This window comes from Bombus fervidus, chromosome 1, assembly GCF_041682495.2.
Source record: "Bombus fervidus isolate BK054 chromosome 1, iyBomFerv1, whole genome shotgun sequence".
NCBI lineage: Eukaryota > Metazoa > Arthropoda > Insecta > Hymenoptera > Apidae > Bombus > Bombus fervidus.
In genome coordinates this window covers 23719977-23741488 of record NC_091517.1, presented here as the reverse complement: position 1 = coordinate 23741488, position 21512 = coordinate 23719977, and the positions used below count along the sequence as shown (strand labels likewise).

Sequence of the window (21512 nt, the reverse complement as noted above, 5' to 3'; positions counted from 1 at the left end):
AATTCTCGTGTGTTCGGTTAATTTTTACATACATTTTATATTATTTCCTTTTTCCCTAACACATTCTGTACTTGTTAACACGACAAAACAAGAAATTACGTGCCTCGTTATTGCCGAACATTCGCGCAGCTATCCGTTATCAAGTATTTCCTGAAAATTCCATACGAAGGCGAAATACGCAGAGCTCGGTAGTTCTTTAACAGGAAAACGATAGGAACATAAAGGGGTTAACGGGATACCATTCGAATTAATGAACGCCGCCCATGAAATTACATCCATGTCGATAGAAAGGATTGTTTAATCGATGCGCTCGCTTCTTTCCATAACACTGATAATCCTCGTATGTGTTCTCGTTGTACAGTACTCGTTCGAAGCCCATCATCCACACAACGAAAGAGAATGGAAAATGGAAAGAAAAATATGAAACGAACAATAAAATAGACGCAGCAGTGCGTAACGTTAGCGACATCGAATTGCCAGGTGCAATTGACGTTCGAATATGCAATCGTTATTTTGTCAAGTCGTGGCGCATCAGTTCGCTGGGTCGTCGTAATAAATATCACAGGGGCGAATCGACGAAATTTTGTTCTTCTTGGAACAAATAAGCCGGCGATGAAGCGTGGCCCGTCGCGAATGAAAATTTGCATTTCATTTCGCGCGTAAATATTTACCTTCTAGTCGGCCTACGAATCTCTGGTGCTCGAACAGCGACAAAACAGAAGCGGCAAGACACGACGCTGTAAATAATATTTCGGTCGAATTGGATTTTAAAAGCGTCCCTCTAACCAGTTTATGGCAGGCCCGATGATTACGAGCTGTCTGTCGTTCCGCGATCATGATTGACATCGATGAAAACGTTGAAATACGCGACGAGTATGTGGGAAATGAAAAAAAGAAAGAAAGCGAGGGGGAGAGAAGCGAACGAACGAATGGGAGCGAGGATTTTTGTCGCTGGAAAAGCCGCGACCATACGACCACTTGATGTTCTCGTCAGTGGCGCGCACCTGTCTTTGATTCCTTTTACCTATATTTCAATATCACCTATTGGCTAAAGGGACACCCTTGTGTCAAGAACGTGAAAATCTATGGAAAAATACGAGCAGATACGACGCGAGTATCGAAATGCGACTGAACGCATCACCTAATTACGCCGATCCATGTGGTTCGTGGTTCGCGGATTCGAAGCTTGCTAACGAGTATCTGGCAATCGCCAGGACGCTAATTAATCCCGTACGATTCGCGATGACTCTCACGCTTATTTATTTATGCGATCGTATTTCGTTGCAACATGTTTGAAGAACATATATTTGTGTGCATAAGTGTATCGATATTTTTTAAACAGGGAAAATTAGAGTTATTACATTTTATTAAGGAAGTTTGTATAAAATCGATAAAGATTTTGGAAAACTGACTGGGAAAGAGATATTTATGTGTAATGTTTGTCAGCGCGATAATTAATCTTGCACGATTCGCAATTATTCTTAGACTTATTAATTATTATGATCGTATTTCTTCGAAACATTGTTCAATTTTAAATTGATATTTTTTAAAGTGGGAAGAATGGAATTACTGCAGTTTGTTAAAGATGTCGGTGTAATGGAAGTTTATATGAAATCGATGGAGATTTTTAAAAAATTGACTGGGAAAAAATATTTATGTACGAGCGTGTTCATGGTTCTTCGATATATGGAGAGAGATCCGTATTTTATTTGTTTTAAATCCAAATTCCTATAAATCGGTCCGGTTGCCAATTGTAACTGTTATAAAAATAAAAACAAACGTGTTTGCTTTGTACAAAACACGTAGTATAAAGCTTTGGAAGAGATCGAGAGGAATTTGAAAATGTTTCGTTACTCGCTTTTACCTGTTCTTTGTGTTGTTTTGTGAATCCTGTTGAAGCTTGAAACTGTTGGTATCGTATACACTTTTGAGATATTAAATTAATAAAAGATAGTAGAATATCAAGGAATATATTTTATCACATCTGTATCTGTGTCTATCATCTTGGTATAGTAAGTAGCATAAAATATCTAATTCCGATTTGTCATATAGTTAAGGACAAAATACAATATTTTTTGACAAATTTTACGTTGTTAAATAAATTGATGTTCTTCGACCAATTTAGAAATATATTTCTCGTGTGTGATGCGACTGGTAGTTTCGAAGAACCTTATGGTGAAAGGAGCTAAGTGCATCTTTCGATACAGCGCTTCTACAATGACGTAGTTTATCGTCGGCAAAACCATCTAGAATATCGTTTCTGTGAAACTTGAAAACTCACAGAAACACAGAAGATCGCGTTCTTTTTCGTTACATTACAAAATTACATACCTCAGCTATGAATTAAATATCATTTCTTACACATTTTGTCTATTATCATCCATTTATCTTTGCTTAAAATAATTACCTTACACTTGCAAGCAAATCTTGATGGCATTAATGCGCATTAAATGTAGTATCTACGTACCATGTACGATACAATAGATTATACGCTATGAAACAGTAAAAGTGGTTATAGGTATAGATAACGAGGCCATACACGATATATTAGAAATCTTGCACCGAAAGTACTTCAATAGAACAATTAGTTATAGAAGAGAATTCCCTTGCTTTCTTTACAGACCGAAACAAATTGAAAGACTCGGTTTCTATGAGAAATACATCGCACGCGTAGTTTAAATAGAATTTTATGCGCGAATTAGACACAAGATTGGATAGTGGGAAGCGTAACAAGATGATCATCGATCTTGTCCGCTGAGTGTTATAGTCTTATATTTTCACATGCTGAAATAGGCTTTTCAAGTCATATTCTAGCATTTTTCCTATTTAGATACTCGTCACTAATACATATTTATTATAGGTAGAAGGCATTCGGACGACGTTGTGGAAATATCTAATAAAAATTTCAATCTTACTAATTCCACCGTTAAAGCGAACACACTCTGACGAAGCAAACAACCTGTGCAACCTTTCGATTTCTAACTCATCCAATGATAAATGCGCTTAAACAAGTATAAATACGTCACTACATTTTCTCGAACGTACAATTTCCAAGAATGCAACTGGAAATCTTTTCCATCGTGGCGCATCTTCTTTAGCGGAACAGGTTTCGGACGGTGAAAGTTGACCTCTGAAGAACTTTCTACGTACGTTGCGGATGCAGTTTCGAGAGATCGTGACGCGAAGGGAGCCTCGTCGTCGATCATCTTTCATTAAAATAGACAACACTCTCTCGATTTCCGCTCGCGATATCAAAGCTTCGTCGAAGAGAGTTTCAACAAAACGTTCCCATTTAAATCCAACGAAACTCGCTCGTATCTTGTCGTTAGAAAAAGAGATTGTCGTCACGCGAACATGCATTTCGAATGGTACCCGGGAACCGTGGTACTTGGATGGATCACGCTAACCAAATAGAACTTAATGGCTGTAGATCGAGTGGTATACCGTGTTCTAGACGATTTCAACGAGTCATCAACCTTTCGGATACTCCTCTCTTCAGCCTTGAAGAACCGTTATTCTTGTCGCATTTCGAATCCGGCCTGTGTACTAAGTACTCTCATCTCATCCTTAAACGTCTAGTCTACTCGTGAGGCTTTCTAATCTCAAGCGAGGTATTTGACTTATTATGTGTTACATACGTGCCACAGTATGTACAGTAGATATATTTATATACGTAAGATTCGTAATTCTAATTAAATAATTTATTTAATGTTTAGATGAACAAACAAGCAAAATTTGCTGACGTAAAAGAAATTTCAATTATTTTTGTATAAAAACAGGACTTTGCGACTTTATAAATAAGGACGCATATTTTTATTACCATGTTTTTAAACTGCACAGTAATACGAATTCAGTGGCGTGTATTATATTAATTTACTGATATCGCGATAATATAATTAATATAGGTAGGCACCGCAATAACATCATGTACACTGTAATGTGTGTCTAAATTAGTTTCTAAATTACAGTTTCTAAATCCACAACTTCGTCCCCGATACATAAAATTAATGACTCGTAAACAAATAAATTTCCAACACCATGTAATTATAATACTTGCATACATAACAGTGATTAGAGTGAACATTCAAATTGTATTCTACATTCTATCGGAATTCCATTCTACAAAAGCCATTCTACAAAAATTGCGAAATAATTTAATATTCAGAATTTAGCGCCGGTCGTGCACGAATTTTATCCTAAATGTTTAAAGGCATATATATAGTAAGTGGATGATAAATAAAGCATGGCAGATGATACAGACTCTCGCTTGAACTAATCGATTTAACATAGCATTCAAAGGATTTTTGATGCAACGACTTACGTGCTGAAGATTACACGACGAACTATCAAAGTGTGCAGTCAAGCAGGAAATTATTTCGCAATGTTCGATACTGAAACGTTCAAAGGCCTTTCGTCGTACAAACTAGATCGATGGTGAAAAAGGACGAAAAAGCGTTGTATCATAACGGGATGAAATCGCTGAAAAGCAACGAGGAGAGTCGCTGTTGCTAATCGAAATCTAATGCTTTTAATTGACGAAACTCGTTCGAACGATATCGCACGGCTAATGCAATTAACGTATATCGTATAAGGACCATTAAATTAGCGAAACAACAAACAGTATCGTCGACTAATGAAACACTATCTGATTTTACTTTGTTACGAATTTAACCAATTGATTTCCTTCCTTTTTTTAAACAAGATAATTTGACGCAATAGTAAGATATTTTGTATTAATATGAATGTTTTTAATCTTCTACTTTTAATTCGCTTTTTCCACAGGAAGATATTTTACAATATTTTGATATTTATAACGTATTGGTAATTATTATTTCATTCGTAGATTGGCAATTTCAAGGAAGCTGTCTGTCTATATCCTTAAAATTGGCTGATAATGATAATGTGTCAGGCTAAAATTAACCTACTTCGAGAAGAACTGTTTTTTGTGCCACTTTGATTTTCTTAAAACAGAAATTTCCAGAGCAAAGGTGGAACGACTTTCGTAATTTGGGTTTAAACCGATTCTAGGTCGAGGAAGAGTTCAATAAACTCATACAGATTATGGCTACATCCAAATTTTAAATCGAACGATGAAAAGTTGATTCCATCACTACGAAGTAGCAATTTACATTTAGTAATCTCACTAATATATTTATAGACTCGCCATCTAAAATCTTAATGTTATAATTCCAAATCGTTAATTGTAAGTCTTTAATTCTTTATTTGAAATTTTAAATGTTAAATTAAGAAATCTTTTATGCAACCGCAATAATCGTGGCGCAATCGAAAAAAATCACAGAATTTAAATATGTATAACTGAAACCAACACGCATGAACGTATCGTACAATTCGAGTTCCAAGTTCATTTTGGGGGCAACGAATTCGCTCGAACGCGGTCGCTGTTTCAGCCACGGTGAACCGACTGAAAAGATATGATCTCGCGGGCAGATTCATTAATCACTCTAGCGGCCAAGTAAAAAATCGTGCGCGTATCTCTGCTTGGTGGAATTATCACGTCCGGTAAGCGTGGCTTATTTCCACGCGCGTTTTTCACGAGAAATATAGCAAGAAGAATCGTTGGCAGAGCAGAGATCTATTCAAGTAGCTTTTGTTGTCTACCTAGACGTGATCATGTTCACAACGGTACCGAGTACGTTCACACAGGTTTCTGGGATGCATCGAAACGAACAGAACGACAAGAGATACTAAACGATCCTGTTTTTTATTCGTTGTGTTCTTTGTTCCACTTCCTTTTTTTTTTTTTTTTTATCTATCGGAATAATTTTTTCAGTTCGTAAAAATTCTTTTCCAAAGTAAATAGCACGTTGGGAAGAAAAAAAAAATGACAACAACCTTGTTTAAAAACCAACTACGAAAAAGAGGGATTCGAGACCGACATGGCCGATTGTCGTTCGTGATATTACGAATTCCGCTATTTCTCGTGATTATTTTCGACTTTGTAATAACGCGGGACGCAACAAAAAGCTCATTACGCGATTCCACGGACCGGGAGTCGAGAAAGGAATTCGGGAAAAGATTTTAATTTCGCAGCCCGAATCGTTCGTTTATTCCGCCCGTGCAATATGCGAGTTCTGTTTTCAAACGTCCATCGCGTGATTAGTCCGTTCGTATGAAAAACAATGGGAACGCAACGAATTTCAAGCGTGATTATCATTCGTTTCTTTATTGTTCGCAGGGTGAGAATGTTGATATTCATTTCATATATCGTCAGGGTATAATAGAATTTTCAGCTTATTTTTAATGTGACCCGAAGCTTTATCATTCGATTAATGTGGATTCTAAATTACAATTTAGAAATTTTTCACATTTATATGTAAAATAATTTTCCCTTTTTTGAAAGCGATAAATTTCATCCTTAAAAGTTATCATGGAAGCAATTTCCGCTCCATTTTGTGGTCATACTATTGTTTCGTAATAATACTACCGACATACATCCATACTATAACTATATATTTTCTACAGAAAATCGAATATCGAGTAACAATAGAACATTTAATTGCGTTTGCTTGATTTTATTGATATCTAGAATAAACATGATGGATTAAACGTGATTTTCTTTGACTATAGCTTTTAAGAGTTAAATATTCGTATATGTGTAATACAGATACTTGTACAATTATTAGATTGCTGAAATTTAAATCAAAAGTATGTTTGAATACATTGATCACGGTTCATAACAAGTGATTTATAACTATACCGTAGATAACAACGTGTCAAAAGTTCAAGATTAAAATTCAGGTAAAGGCATGAATACAAAAGGAAAAAAGACAGAGTTCCAGAGGCTATGATGTTACGAGTGACCTGACCCACAATAGGGAATGCCGGAAAAAAGTGGAGAAAGTTGGTCAGAGTATCGGTATAGAATCAACGAGCTGCATTTAAGAATTGTTCTACCATTCGCGCAGATTTTGCTCTGAATTTTCTAAAATTGCAACACATATTATGCGCGCGAGCAAATCGGCCAACATTGTACAATTACATATTCCAGCAAGGTGATTCGATCGTTTGACCCGGCGCGGTACCACTAGTCACAGTAATCGTGAGCAAATGCGAATTAATCTAGGCAGGAAATGAACCAACCTTCGATTGCGGTTGAGTTACGGAGAAACGCATGTTCTTGGCGCCGAAAGGTTCAGGATCTCTTGACCGAGTCGGAAGTAGCCGATTGTTTGGGGTAGGAATGCCAAACGGTACTCCGTACTTTCTGTAGGAATTTCAAACGTGTTCGGTACACGTCCAATTCCCTCTGACATCCGGTACACGGAGTTCAGCCATCGACGTTATCGATAACGGATGAGAAGCTTGGCCCACACCGCAAACTCCATTACTATGGTTAGCCTCCCTAAAATTAACTGGCGAAATTAGCGATCCAAATAGATCCGCATTCCCGCGGGGCACCGCACAAATTTCAAAGCTCGCGCGCTCTCTCAAGAATTACAATGGATCGATATGATCCTTTGGTCATTTCCATAAGAGCTGTTCTGCCTCGATCTGGCATTCTAATTTTCACCTATTCATCAAAGAGATTGCCAAAGACCATGCACTGTTCCGAACTTTGAGTCTCGCAAAAGTAATAGCTCCCTTTCGGTACTAATTAAATATAATAAATTTGACGGATAAAGGAATCTTATATAAGTTTGTTATCGAATAAAAAAAAGAAAATTGAAAATGAAAGAATAGAAAACAAAGGAAATATTTGTCGTAATTAGAGCCGGATGCTTATGCATTTACGAGAAGTGGATAAACGCAAAAATACACAGTATGTTCAGAATATGCCAAAATACGTGAAATATTCGAAATGTAGTACTCATAACAATATTTAATAGATGAAACATTCATATATTTAGGTTGCTGAATTGGTCATTTGTTTATCATTTAGATAGTATTATTCTTAATTATCATATATCGTTATTTCTTTTATTTCAATTGTGTTTATAAAAGTTTGAGTTTGTATATAGTCCACCTGCATTTTCTATTATTTAAGAATTTCGATTATGATTTATGCAACTTTAAACCATCAATCATATTTAGCTTGCGTCCCATTCATATCCTATTTTTGAAGTTCAAGTTTATTTAACACGATTTCCCTGAGATCGAGTAGTATACGATCACTCATATCACGCGTTATCCTTCTACAGATGATTCCAATCACAAAAACATACCTGTACTACCAAATTAATTTCCATAAATATTCGAACGCTTAGCTCGTTGAATGGAAGTGGCAAACAATTCGAAATATGACTTTCAGAACTGTGTTAATTCCAAATATAATATTAATATTGCTCGTTATTTTCTAAATGGTACCGTGAATATTAAAATTGTTATTATTGACGATATAAATATCGTCATCTCGTATTGGAAATTATTTCAGTGAGAATTGTGCTTGGCCTGTATTTAGCAGGTCAATCGTACCTTTCCAGAGTCATATCGAAACCGTGAAAGAAAAATTTATAATTCCGCTAACTTGTGATTCGGTTTACTAATATCGCTAGTTTTTAAGTCGTTACACAGGAAAGCGTCTTCAGCCATAAACTTCCGCGAGAAGCATCATTTGCAAATTCAGTCTGGAATTGTTTTGCCCCGAAGGGCCCGAAACATTCTCACCAAGGAGCAAATCTCGACTATAACCGCGCTGCAATCGTGACGAATCAGTTCCTCGAGTCGTTTCTCGGGATAACGTACCTGTTGTTGGAAATTCTAGTAATCGAGTAGTCGTCCATATTGCCCAGAGCGTTGCGTTTAACGACCAGCTTCTTGAATATTCGTAGAATTCGTCGTTGAAATTGTTGCGTATAGGCAAAGAAGAAACTGATCGATCAAGCTGTATACGATAAAACTGGTAAATTTTCGACGAGATGTATCGATCAAGCGAAAGTATGTCAACGGCACGCGTATCGTTGACACCTTTGAATATCGCGTAGCACGACTGAGTCTGGCACTGTCCGCCGCAGACGCTTAACAGTTGTCAACATGTTGACAACGTCGACTTTAGACGATGATAAAGTCCATAAGCCTGTTGCTAACGACGTTGCAAAAGTGCGACGAACGCGTTTGCCGCAACAGAGAAAGCAATATTTTGATAACATTTGACGCGATTGGTGAGTAAGATACTGAAGAACTGTTTCTTCTATGAATTAGATTTATCGCGAATACGAGTAGTACGTAGCTCTTTCGTGCTGATTTTATAAATTTTAATACTATCTTTAGAAGTATTTCTTAAACGTAGTATCTTCAGTGCAGTAGTTCGTGATAACGAAGAAATCTATAGAGCACGTCTTATTCTAATTAGAAAGTCAAACTGTGTATTTGATTCCTTCGTCTAGAAGCAAAATTTCAGTTACAGAAAATTATATTGACCTTACCACGCTCGATCGTGCTTCTAAAGTTGTTCATTCGCTAAATAACAGGTATATTTCTTTTCGATAAAACTGATCTCAAATTTTACTGTATCATATCTTCTTTATAAAATCATGCAACGTGAAAGTCGTCAAAAGACGTGTTTCTATTTCTGACAATTGCTCGAAACAAATTTTTTTTTCACTTTCCGAAAACAATCGAGTTTTGGAAGGGTTGAAATTATCCAAAGGCAACCGTAAAGCTGAGTTTGTATTTGCTTAGAATCGATTCTATCTTGAGCGTTTCGCGTTCCACATTACCAAGAAACGTTTTATCATACCGACTGCCAGAAAGGAAAGGTAACTAGTAATGTAACTCAGGGGTGTAGTCTATGTGTATCTAACTAATTGTTAATATATGTAATGCGTAACGCGATAGAACCTTGGGATGAACAATCGAGCACACCGCAGCCCGCGGTATTTCCCTTAACCCCGAACTCATCCGCGGACAAGAGTACCCCAGTTTAGTTATCTCCGGCATTCAAAGTGGTTGAAGCTCGCGTAACGTACGCTCCTGCTTTCGAGCTTTCCTGTCGAAACTACGCGCGTTTAACCAACTACCAGTGCCCACTGGAAACGAGCCGCTATTAAGCTCGAACCATTTGCCGCTTAAGCGTTCGTGAGATCAGGCTTCCGCGGCCATTCTCCTATGTATAGCCGTTTCATTTTCAAATACAGGTAATATCGATCACTGTGATATCGGAAAATCGGCTATTAAATGGCGAACACCGTGGATTATCGCGGCGTTGTCTTTCCAGCGTTTCTTTTCTCTCGGATGAATCCAACAGTTTATTTCTTTTACTTTCGTAGAAACTTTTTGTGAAAGCTGTTGTGAAAGAAACAAAATATAAAACTTCGCGTCTCCTTTTGTAAATTAAATGAAGCGTTGCCGGCCAAAGTCATTCGGTTCCACGGATTTTGTAAATGATTCCACAAGCGAGATTCAGATTTCAGTTGTAGGATTCGCCGTCGAATTTATTTCAAGTTTCCTGCAGATGTGCTAATATCTTTCTTTATCAGGCCTAAAGTGTACAATATCTTCTCATTTTTTCATTGCTATATCAAAGATCAACAGTGAGATAACAAGTTTGATTATCTCGTGCAATGTTCAAGGCCTTTGAGATTGAATTCGAAACTTAGTTCAGTAGATTAATTCTGTTTCACCCTCGGATCTAGGCAGGTATCAACTTCACAGATAGCATTTTGAGCAAACGGAATGAAATAAAGTGCAACGTGAAATAGGGAGACACAGAGTCACAGAAAATAGACAAATGTGATTCATAAGCATAAGACACGTAGTAATATATAACGGTGGTACTAGCAAGCATGGCATAGATATGAGCGAGCTAATCTGACAGAATACAGACAAGAATAACTGCCACGCGCTACGAATCGAACCAAACCGATCAAACAAGCTACGCAACATCGAATTCGCTGCACTCGATAGACGCGCAACGAGAATAATTGGGAAGATACGTTCATCAAATCATGTAAAAACGTAACTGGATCTATGAGAAATAGAGAATCTATTAACATTATTATTAGAAAGAGAAAGTTCTTTATGCGATTCTTTAAATTTATAATTTGCAGATGACAAGGACGTGCTCCACTCTGTTTTACGAGCAATTTTTCTTATTCGTAAATTTAATCAACGAAGAAAGATCTTGCTACGTTCAAAGACGTAATTCCTGCATGCTTTCAGTCGTATTACTTTCAAAGCACGAGCGTACCTACATAAGGGGATTTCTCTAAATTTCAATTTCATCGGCGTTTTTCGATGCATGTTCAGTGTTCTTTCGTTTGATCTGGCTTATAATTACCAATTCGTATACATAATATTATTTTGCTTTTAAGCAACATACCATGTTAATCGTCGATTATCTCGATCCATATAATTATAATATACAAATTGAAATTTAAATTATTTATCGAGATACTTTAGAAATTTATCGACGCAATTAAGGTAATTCCTATCACGACGAAGAGGAAGCGTTTTAATATTTGATATCGAAATTTAGACACTTGTCGTTTGAAATACATATTTTTGCTCGTGCCGACACGATAAATAATAATAAAATCGCATTGTTTTTTTTCGACGTTTCAGGTATATCGCGTGTTAGAATTTTAATAAATTTTTCAAATTTCACCTGCGTTGATGCTCGGTATTCGTAATAAATAGAACAAATCGATCTATTTGTGTTTGCTTTAATATATCGATAGCGGCAGAACAACGGCGGGACAACACTGGTACCGCACTAAATCGAACGGTATGCAGCAGGTAGGTACGTATAGAAACGGCGACGTGACGCGAATACGAAAATTCCTTTGCCCCGAGAATTCGCTCCAGCGATACGGCCTTAACTGTCTGCGGAGATTCAAGGAGAGAGGAGCAATGGCCTGCGAACCGTTATTATTTGCCTAATGCCGCCTCCCGCCTCTCTAACGACAAGAAAATAAATGATAACAGCGCTCTTTCAGAATCTGTTTGCCGTGTAATTTGCAAAGCGGATACCTTATGCGCGGAAAGAATACGAGGAAACGGAATCTGTTGATCCAATTGTGACAAGATTCGCAAAACGCCATGTATTTCGATGTTTTTAAATTACGAACAAAATTACAAATTATACATCGTATCGTGTAATTCGATGATTTTTAATGTACGTTAATCTTTTATGAGAAAACATAGTATAACTATAAAATATTTGCACTTTGAAGATTTTTAGAATAAGATCGGTCAGCAAATCCAGCACGTTTTTAAAGTGAAAGTAGTCGAAACAAAGAATTTTGCTGCAAAAATAAAATAAATATTTGTAAATTTATCTATACGATAATTCTCTACTCCCTTCCATTTCTTATCTCATGAGAACAATGTAAGAAACAGTTTCATGTTATCGGTATCATGCCGGTGGAACATAAAAAGTTAAAAGAGCAAAATAATATCAAAAAAAAATCATTCTATGCAATTAATTTTCTATATATTCCAGATAAACTATAATATATTTCGTGTCTTCCTTTCCTCCGCCCTCACGGTTTCGTGTTTCATGTACCGTTTACTTTGCATTTTAAATTCAGTGCACGCACGAAAACATCGGAAATTTATTCTCGTTCTTTACGTAACAAAATCTACCATACACCGTAGGTAGACTCGTTTGATTTACTTCGTCCTACGGCTAAGACCACAATTCTAAGTTTAATGCGAAATAAATAATTTGGGTTTGCGCACCATAGAAATTTCCCTGGAACAATACGGAGTGTCTGTCGCGGGTAGGCAATTAATTTGCCGCGCTTCCGCGTCATAACGGGCACAGAAATTTTCAAGTTAAGCGGGTTGCGTTCGCGCCGGATTAAATGAACCGGTTCCATGTTTGTTTCTCGATCGTTCGTTCAATTCGCACCGGCACCGTTGCGTCGCTGTATAATCCACGAGCTGAGTTATGTAGATCCAGGGCTTATCGCTCCAGGATTTCCATTCTGTCTCATTATTAATTTCCATGCGTTAAGCAGCCGCGACTGGGATTAGTTGGTAGCGTCGTTACACGAGCCAACGGAACTACCGCATTTCTATGGGGCTCCATTGATTTCGCGATGTAATTATTCTTGGAGGAAATACAGTGCCGACTAACAAATGGTTTGCACCAACTTTTCGCGCATTCGTCATTGTAATATGCCTTGCTTTTATACTTTTGTCTCGGTCTCTCATTGATAATTTATTTCACACCGATGATTCCGTTTTGCAAAGATTCGAATAAAACGTGTTATTGGGAAGCGAGTGAAATTTCTACGTATAATTAGATATCTGAAAATAGTTCTAACCGAAGTTGAAATGGGAAATTAAAGTTGTACGGGTACGAGTAATTAAAATACGAAATATCAATCAACCGTCAAAAGAGAGACAAATTGTTTCCTTGAAAATAAAGCTGAAAAAGTATCTCCCTAAGCGACGTGTATATTAAAACCACGTAAAACTGAAAGTAATCATCAACTTGACGATGAACTACAAACATAAATATCAAAATTAATTTTCGTTTTAACTCTCGTTCAACAATTCTATCCGGCATGAATATAAATTAGCATAACAGCGTCTCCATTTTACCTGGAGGTCACTTCCATATTTAACCGCTCCGCAATGAAAGTCGTATGCCTCTATTCTACTTTCGCCGCGGTTTTCCTCGTATTTATCTCTTTGACAAACAACGACATGCGTACATAGACACACACACACACACACACACACACACGAAACTGAATAAAGAACAATAAAAGAGATACATCGATAAGATGAACTCTGGTGTTACTATTTCTTCGAAACAATTGTCTAGCCCGAAGTATTACATCCTATTTCTTGCCTCCGTTCAGGATGGTGCGAATATTTTTGCGACAAACCGTAACTGCGGAAACGAGCTTATTAGCAGGAAATGCTGTATTCTCTGGAAATAAAAGTTCCTGTCCAACGCGGCGGACACCGGTTCTCACGATACTTTCGTTCGTAAGTTCGTTAACAGTGAACGTCGTCAGACAACAAAACGTCGTACACGTCGCGGATAAAACGAGCAAGTTACACAGAAAGGTTAGAAGGAAAGGAGAATTTTGTCGAACGAACCCACGTTGAAATTAAGTCAGCGTACACGCGGCCAGGATCGAAAAACTTTCTCGTTTCTCGTTCCCTTTTTCGGTGTTCGATTTAACGCGATCGAACGCGATACTCTCCTCCCCGAGGATCGACGATGGAGCACTCTGTGATCCTCTCCTTGTTCAACAGACTTGGAAACTTTCAAAAGGCCCGGATCCCCCACAAATCACATAATTTGTATGCATGAAGTCGGAATGTAGACGCGTTGCGATGGCACGGCCAAAGTCACGGCTCGCCGAGATTCCTGCGAGCCAGACGCAAATTCACTTCTGGCCGAACGTCGTGACCCGTTCGTGTAACGAACAACCACGCAGACAGTTCAACGTTTCGCGTTTTCTCCCTCGACGTTATACGAGTTCAAGCTTGTGGACGATTCGATGAAACATCTCTCTCGCGGACCCAGCTCTCGTGTTTCTTCTTGTTAAAAGCCTGCGAAACAGGTCATGCTCGTTGACGGACAGAGAAGAAATTTTGACGAATTTGCTTGGCATCGTCCAGTGTCCATAACGTCCAGATATCACAAGTTCTCCATATTTTATGAAATTCTATCTTTTGTTGCTTATAGCGAAAAGTAGGTCGTTCCAATGCTATTGATATCGTCCGCAGTGGGACTGTGATACCTACATCCCTGCTTTAAGGTGCCGAGTCTATTAGAAACTTATTTTACGACTATTCTTCGCTCCGCTACATTCAATCATAAAACAGGGATAATAAAAGTGTTATTTTATGAGTTAATAGAGCCATATTTTTCCCGGGACGAATCTATCAGCGAATCGCCAATTAAAAATTTTCCGTGAAATAAATGTCCTGCGCATTTGTACGCGAAAAAGCACACGCGCATATCAGTAACGTAATGATAAACAGATTGCGTGTGTTTATGCAATTTCATATTTTTACAAACACAAACGAAGAAATGAAATCAACGTAGAAATGCGTTCCATCCCTTAAATATATCATGCTATACTGTTAGGTCGTCCGAAAAGTTTCTTTCGTTTTATAAGGAGATAATGGATGCACAACATTTTTCATTTTATATTATTTTATCGAATAACGCATGATCCATTTTGTTCTATCAAGATAAATATTACAACGTTAGACGGATTACATTTCATGTTTGTATAAAGATGCGTCGTTGTAAAAGACGTGTCTGTAAAAGAAAGACACTTTTCGGACAACCTAATCGATGTATTCTATGCACTTTTGTATCTCTAAATTTTTGCCCAAATGCATAAACATCCGTAGTCTAGCGGCAGATGGTGAAAATTGAAAGAATCATGTAAACGAAATTAAGCTTGGTGGCGACATCTTCGATAACTCAGCGAGATAAAAATTTTAATCTAACCCTCTGAAAACGCTCCCATTTCTTACTTTCAAATTACTCGCGCAATAAAGGGGTTTCATTTATCCCATTTCAACAAACACTCGAAGATCATTTCTTTTCGCGGTCGCGAGCTACGTAAACGCGCGAATTATAATTCTGCGCGACTCTTCAAGCGATGTTCTCCCGTTCTACATTCGTTTCAGTCGTAACCCGCTTAATTGCATTTATTTAAGAATAAATGAAATTTATCTAGAGCAACGCGTTTCGTCGGATCGAGGTAGGAAAGCAACTCCGAACTCGAGTTTTCCATTTCGAGGCAGCGGCGTCATTGCGCTTCGATGAATCCCACCGATGAATTAGTCCTTGGACCGAAAGAAGCATGTGCAATGTGCAAAGTTACAAACGTTATAATTGGAACGAGTTTATTCGTGATAATGTAGAAACTTTACGAGCTGTCGCGGTACTGTAATATGTACGTTGTACGCTAACTTTTAAAAGTGTAGCGCATAGCTACAAAGTTATAAATACGAGGGTTTGAGACGATTTTATTTTTTCTTGGTAGAATTGTTACAGAATGTTACTACACGACAAAATCGTTTTCTAAATGCAGATGTGCGATGAAAATATGATATCCGTAAGTGTCAAACATTATGGGAGTAGTTTGTTTGATTGTCAAGTTACGGTTGAGATGGAAAAACTTTCTTCAATTCGATAGAGAGATTATTCCAATTTATTCTATTATATTTAAAATTCAATACCAATTTAGTAGCTACTTCGCCGAGCCATGTATTTAGTTTTAACATATTACCGATAAGGTTTTAAATAAATAATCTAAATCTCGTATGAGGTATTTTTGTTGATTTCATGGAGATAGTATAAAAGTATCATTAGTTTGCTGTTTTTTCTTCAGTATTAACAATTTAATAACGACATTAAATTTAACGTATGGACGTATATAATATTAATAGAAATCAACCGAGGCGTCCGTGTAAGTACTTATGAGAGATACCGTACGTCAAAGAAAAAGGATAGCAAGGATTGATCGTACGAGAAGCGTTCGTGACGAACGTTTTAATTTAACACGCGATTCGGAAAAATCCACGCGATTCGAATGTGCAATTTGAAACGATCGGTACATGTGGTTGGGTAAATAAAAAAATAGTATTTCCGGGGATTAGAATCCGCAGAATATCTAGATAGGCAAGTGCTTGCTTTCATGGTGGTGGTGAGCCAATATTTGAAACTGGAATTTTTATTCCATCCTTGATCATCGTTCCTCGTATTTATTCAGAATAGTCGGAAACTTGAATAGTACTGGTTAGTGGTATACGTAGTTTTCCATATTATGTATCTCCAACATAATAAAATTTCATCTGATTTTGTATGGCTATGTAATTACAAATTACTCGTAAATTACTTGTATGAAAAATTTGTTCAGGGAAGAACCGAATGATTTCGAGAGCGACATAATCTGGCGTAATTATATTTTATACTTAGATGTTTTCGGATGTTAGAAGTTAGATATTTCCCGTAATAACGTACGAAACGATTCATGTCGAGAAACTATTGGTTCAGCGAATATCTTAGTCTCGATATTTCAATGGTCAGTGTTGTGAAATTTCTTGTCGATACATTCTTTGTCGAGCATTTCGCTTTGCGAATAATAAATTCCGAGTTATACAGTGGAATTGTGTTCGTTAATATTTCTGTCGATAGGAAAAACTAAATTATCTCTGATTGGGACGAAATTATCACGAAAGAGGATTTTAAGTTTATTTATATAATGAGTTTATTTTACATGACGTAAAACTTGACAATCATCGGCCAACACTCTGTAGGTATAAATTTATATTTGATAATTTGATGGAACGCAAATTCAACACGATGGAGCGGATGTACCTATGGAATAATTTGGAATAATTTGTCAGGTTTACTTTCCAACAAAATAGAGACGATCAAATATTTTACATCACATGCAGCGAAACATTTTACGATGAATGCTTTGAAGATATTTGTCATAAATATATACTATTGTTTCTCCCAAAGATATATTAATAAATGTGTACATATTTTTTGATAATAAAAAATATTTACTTTTTATCGTTAGCGCAACATATACAAATTCGATATCGATTTATGTATAGTAAATCAAAATATGTATCTTCCTAATATTTTTTGTTATTTCAACGTTATGTAACATAAAGAAATTAATTTTAAAGGCATAAAGAGTATCTTTCCTACATAACAATTAACCTGCATGAAATACATCTCACAACAGAACGAACTTTGAACAACAATTTTTCATTATTTTAATAACTTATATCGACAGTACGATTAAAGCTTTAACTTTCTCTATGTATTAACTTTTCGTGTAAAATTTCCAACACAAGCCTGTATATTACATGTCAACACAACTCTCAAGAAATACACTCGGCACGAGTGTTAAACAGCATCAATTGAAAACTCGTGGAAATCTCGAAAGGATCGTATCATCGAGCCGTGAAATTCTAAAAACCAAGTCGAGTGTTCACCGAGTGATACTCGTGCGCCTAATTTTCGCGTATAATTCGCAAACCTCGTTAATCGGTAGGATGGATTTCTTGCTGGTGAGCGACGGGATGCAGCGAGGCATTCGCGAGTTGCGAGATACGCGTGTAACTTTGAACATTGCTGGCAGTGTTGGTGCCACGCGGTTCCGTGCAAGAAGAGACGTATTGCGATGTTGCAGTCCGCTTGGCTGCGGCTGTGACACGGCTGGCAAACGAAGAAAGTAGGACGGCGAGCAGTGTGAAAGAGAAAGGGTTGGAAATGGACACGTAGTTACCGAACGTGCAGAAGAAAACGAAGAAGAAAACTTACAGAAAGAGCTATACACGCATCATAACGATATCTGTTGCATGGAAACGAGCGGAAGAGCAACGAAAGATGCGAGAAAGAACAAAAAACAACGTGGATGTAATGCCAAAGAGCAAAGGTATCGCACGTCGCCAAAGTGAAAGAAGCCCTGAAAAAAAAAAAGGAAAAAAAAAAGGATTACGTTCGAGGAAAGGGGCAAAGGGTTGAACGAGGCTTGGAAGACGCTGCGTGAGACTGTCGGTAAATGGGTAAGTAGGGCGGGGTACGAAAAGGGTTGAAAAACGAGTGGACAAGTAAAGGGAAATTAATTACGACAGCGACCGGCAACCTGGCAGAATTGTTAGCGGAGACGAACATCAACGCAGTTTGTTTTTCTTTGATGTAAAAGTTGCACGACTAACGTTGGAACTTCTGTTGAAAACAAAGAGCGAAGTCCGAGAACGATAATATTTCAGGTTGTTCTTTGTACAATGAAACGAAACAGCGTTCGTTACTGTTACTTTTTTTTTTATAATACCACCGTATCCTGTCACAATTCGTTTATCTCTTCGTTAATGTTTTTAGGGAGCTTTAGTCTCGCGCGTTTGAGAAACTTTGCGCTGCTTTCCTCTACAGTTTCAATACACCAACAGTAATTGTGTATCTTTCTATGTTTCGATATATTAGGCGCGGTTCCGTCGACGTGATTGATCTTTGTTTTTTAGATGTTTGTAAGAATTCTTATCGTCTTCCAGAAACGGTAAAAATATGCTGTAAAAATTGCATTCATATTATTTTATCTCAAGAGGTTATACCGGGCAGGTTTCTCTCGAGGAGAAATAATAATTGAAAGAAAAAGATATCCTAATTGCTAGCTTTTCTTCTCATTGATCTATGTTACCGCACAATTTTCTTATTCAAATTTTGCCATCCGATAACGCGGAGAATGGCGTTTCTGGGCCACAATATTTCATCGTTTAAAATCGATCGATCGACATAATCCTCTAGTGCCATATAATATGATACTGCTTTGAATAATATCAGCATTATGTAGTACATAATGCCATAATCACGCTACATCATGCGAAACGAGGAGTTCAAATGCCAATAAAAATCCGTTACTGATCGATTTTGAGGTTTTACTATAACCTGTAACAAATTATTGTCCCCCCTATTGCAGTTCAATGGTGCGCGGTACGATACACTGCAATTTGTGCTTCGGTATAACTGCTGTCTCCATAATCTTGGAATATTTTGCTAAATTATTCAATCGCTCGATAATAAACGAGAGAATAATAAATAATAATAAAGAATAACGCGATCGGTCGATATAATCTCATTTAGCAAGCGTGTATCGCACAAGAAATTCTAACCAACGCGTCACTGTACTAACGATGCTCTGCGCTTCTTGTACAGGACGAAGAAACTGCCTGCAAGGCTAAATTACAAAGTGACCCGAATAGAGACGCTATACGAAGATGCCACGAGACGCGACTCGGTTCATCACGAGAGATTCGAAAGATGTTTGTTAGCGCAAAGAAGGAAGAAAGAGGCGCGAATGGTTGTTCGAAAGAAGGACACGCGGGTTAGATTCGAAGAAAGAGAGAGCCGGGATGCTAGGTATAGCGACGTAGCCACGGCATGCGTGCAATAGGAAAGGAAGGTCGACATTGCCGAACCGTACAGTGGAACGGAGCCGTGACGAGGAAGAAACAAGGAAAAGACAAGAAGGGACTTTGCGCGGGCGAGTGAGAAAGGAAATGCGCGAGAGGAAGTGTTTGGCTGGAGGGAGAGAAAACGAGACGGAAGGGAAAAAGGAGACTCGAGAGAGGATTGGCACGCGAGAGTGTAGGAGGGAAAAGGAGAGCGAAAAAGAGAGTAAATGGGAGCGAGAGAGAGGGAAAGGAAGGAGGAAAAGAGGCCGAGGCAGAGACCTACATATTTCGTGGGGCCAATGAGACGGCGCAATGTGGCGGCACGGTGCTCTCGTCCTTTTCCAACGCGTTCGCCTGATCTCGGGACGAAGTACAGCGCAGCCAACGGCCAGAGGGAGTGGGAAACGAAGGTAGCTCGGTGGAGTAGAGCGCTACACCGACTCAGTTGCTTACGAGCATTTGCCAACGAACGAACCGAGTCATGGCTGTCCGTTTAGAAAATAATAACGCGGGTGTCGTGCTCGCGACGTGCCGTACGGTGCTTCTCGTGTTCGTCGCCGTTCTTGTTCTTGCAAATGCTGATCAGAACCAGTCGGGACTGAAGGTCGAAAAGCTGTACGTACCGGAAGTATGCGACGCCAAATCGAAGATCGGTGACCAGCTGACGATGCATTACACCGGCACATTGGTGGATGGTACCAAGTTCGACTCAAGGTCAGTCACACTTTACCAACACGATATACGTATAACAGAGAAACAGATAGATTTTACGTTAGATTCCGCGTGTAATAGAATGCGATTTCTTTCTTCCGATTTATTCGATCGTCTCTCGTTGAGAGGTTAGTTCGACAGTCGGTGGCACACGTGTCCTGGAACGCAATGTATTACGCTGATTACGTGGCCGACGTATTTGTGCTGCCATATGTTTTTTTTTTTTTTTCGACGCGTACTTCGTCAAACGGTCAAAGGGTTCTTTCATTCGATAAATAAACATCTGTTTTAACGGCTGGGCATCTGGTCTCGCGAGTGGGTTTTTGGTATGCCAGATTCAAATGTAAGCGTCTGTATCTCCATGTAGGTTAGGATGATGTCAACGATGAAAGATTAGGGACAATTATTGTATAAGATTTGCAAGATTTTCTCCTGTCGTAATCTTCTCTGCTAGATCAGTTCGTTATAGTATATATAAAATGATATCTTCATGAAATGAAATAAATCACATCAATGTGGGTTTAGAAAGTTGACTATACCTGTATATAATATCTCGTAAAAAATTATAATATAGAGAAATGTAGAAAGAAACGTATAATTTTAGAATTACGTTGTTTGATATAGGTTAGGGAAACATTGCTTCAACGTAATAAGCTTCGTATATCATTCTCTGTTTCTTCTGGAACGTTATGTCGTGCAAAAAAGATTCGCGCTGTTGTCATACTTTTTCTTCGCAGCGATGCTAAACTTGACCAACTATCTTGAATTAATCATGTCTCCATGAAGATTTTCCCTTTCGTCATGACATTACGTAAGATATTCCAATGATCGCTATGCTGCAGTTTGATATCCGAGTGCTTTTGATTTACAATTATCTTTTAGATTCTATCGACAAATTGAAATAACTAAATGTAAATTGAAGTATCATATGTAACAATATTTTC

At 37.9% G+C, this 21512-nt stretch overlaps 2 protein-coding genes across 3 annotated transcripts in view; one reads left to right on the top strand and one right to left on the bottom strand.

The window, feature by feature from the left end:
* Mesk2 (misexpression suppressor of KSR 2) overlaps window positions 1-21512 on the bottom strand; it is a 122814-nt gene that overhangs the window by 99197 nt on the left and 2105 nt on the right. The window contains exon 1 of one of the 2 annotated variants that reach the window (XM_071999699.1): window positions 8704-8956. The exons of the other annotated variant lie outside the window; for it this stretch is intronic. Coding sequence (XP_071855800.1) covers window positions 8704-8741 — 38 coding nt within the window. The 5' untranslated portion in view covers window positions 8742-8956. Of the gene's footprint in view, window positions 1-8703; window positions 8957-21512 lie in introns of those variants that run through there. 2 annotated transcript variants of the gene reach the window in all.
* The window catches only part of Fkbp14 (peptidyl-prolyl cis-trans isomerase Fkb14), a 115632-nt gene continuing 114390 nt past the window's right edge, over window positions 20271-21512 (top strand). The window contains exon 1 of the mRNA XM_071999992.1: window positions 20271-20571. Within this exon, the coding sequence (XP_071856093.1) occupies window positions 20339-20571 (233 nt within the window). The 5' untranslated portion in view covers window positions 20271-20338. The remainder of the gene's footprint in view (window positions 20572-21512) is intronic.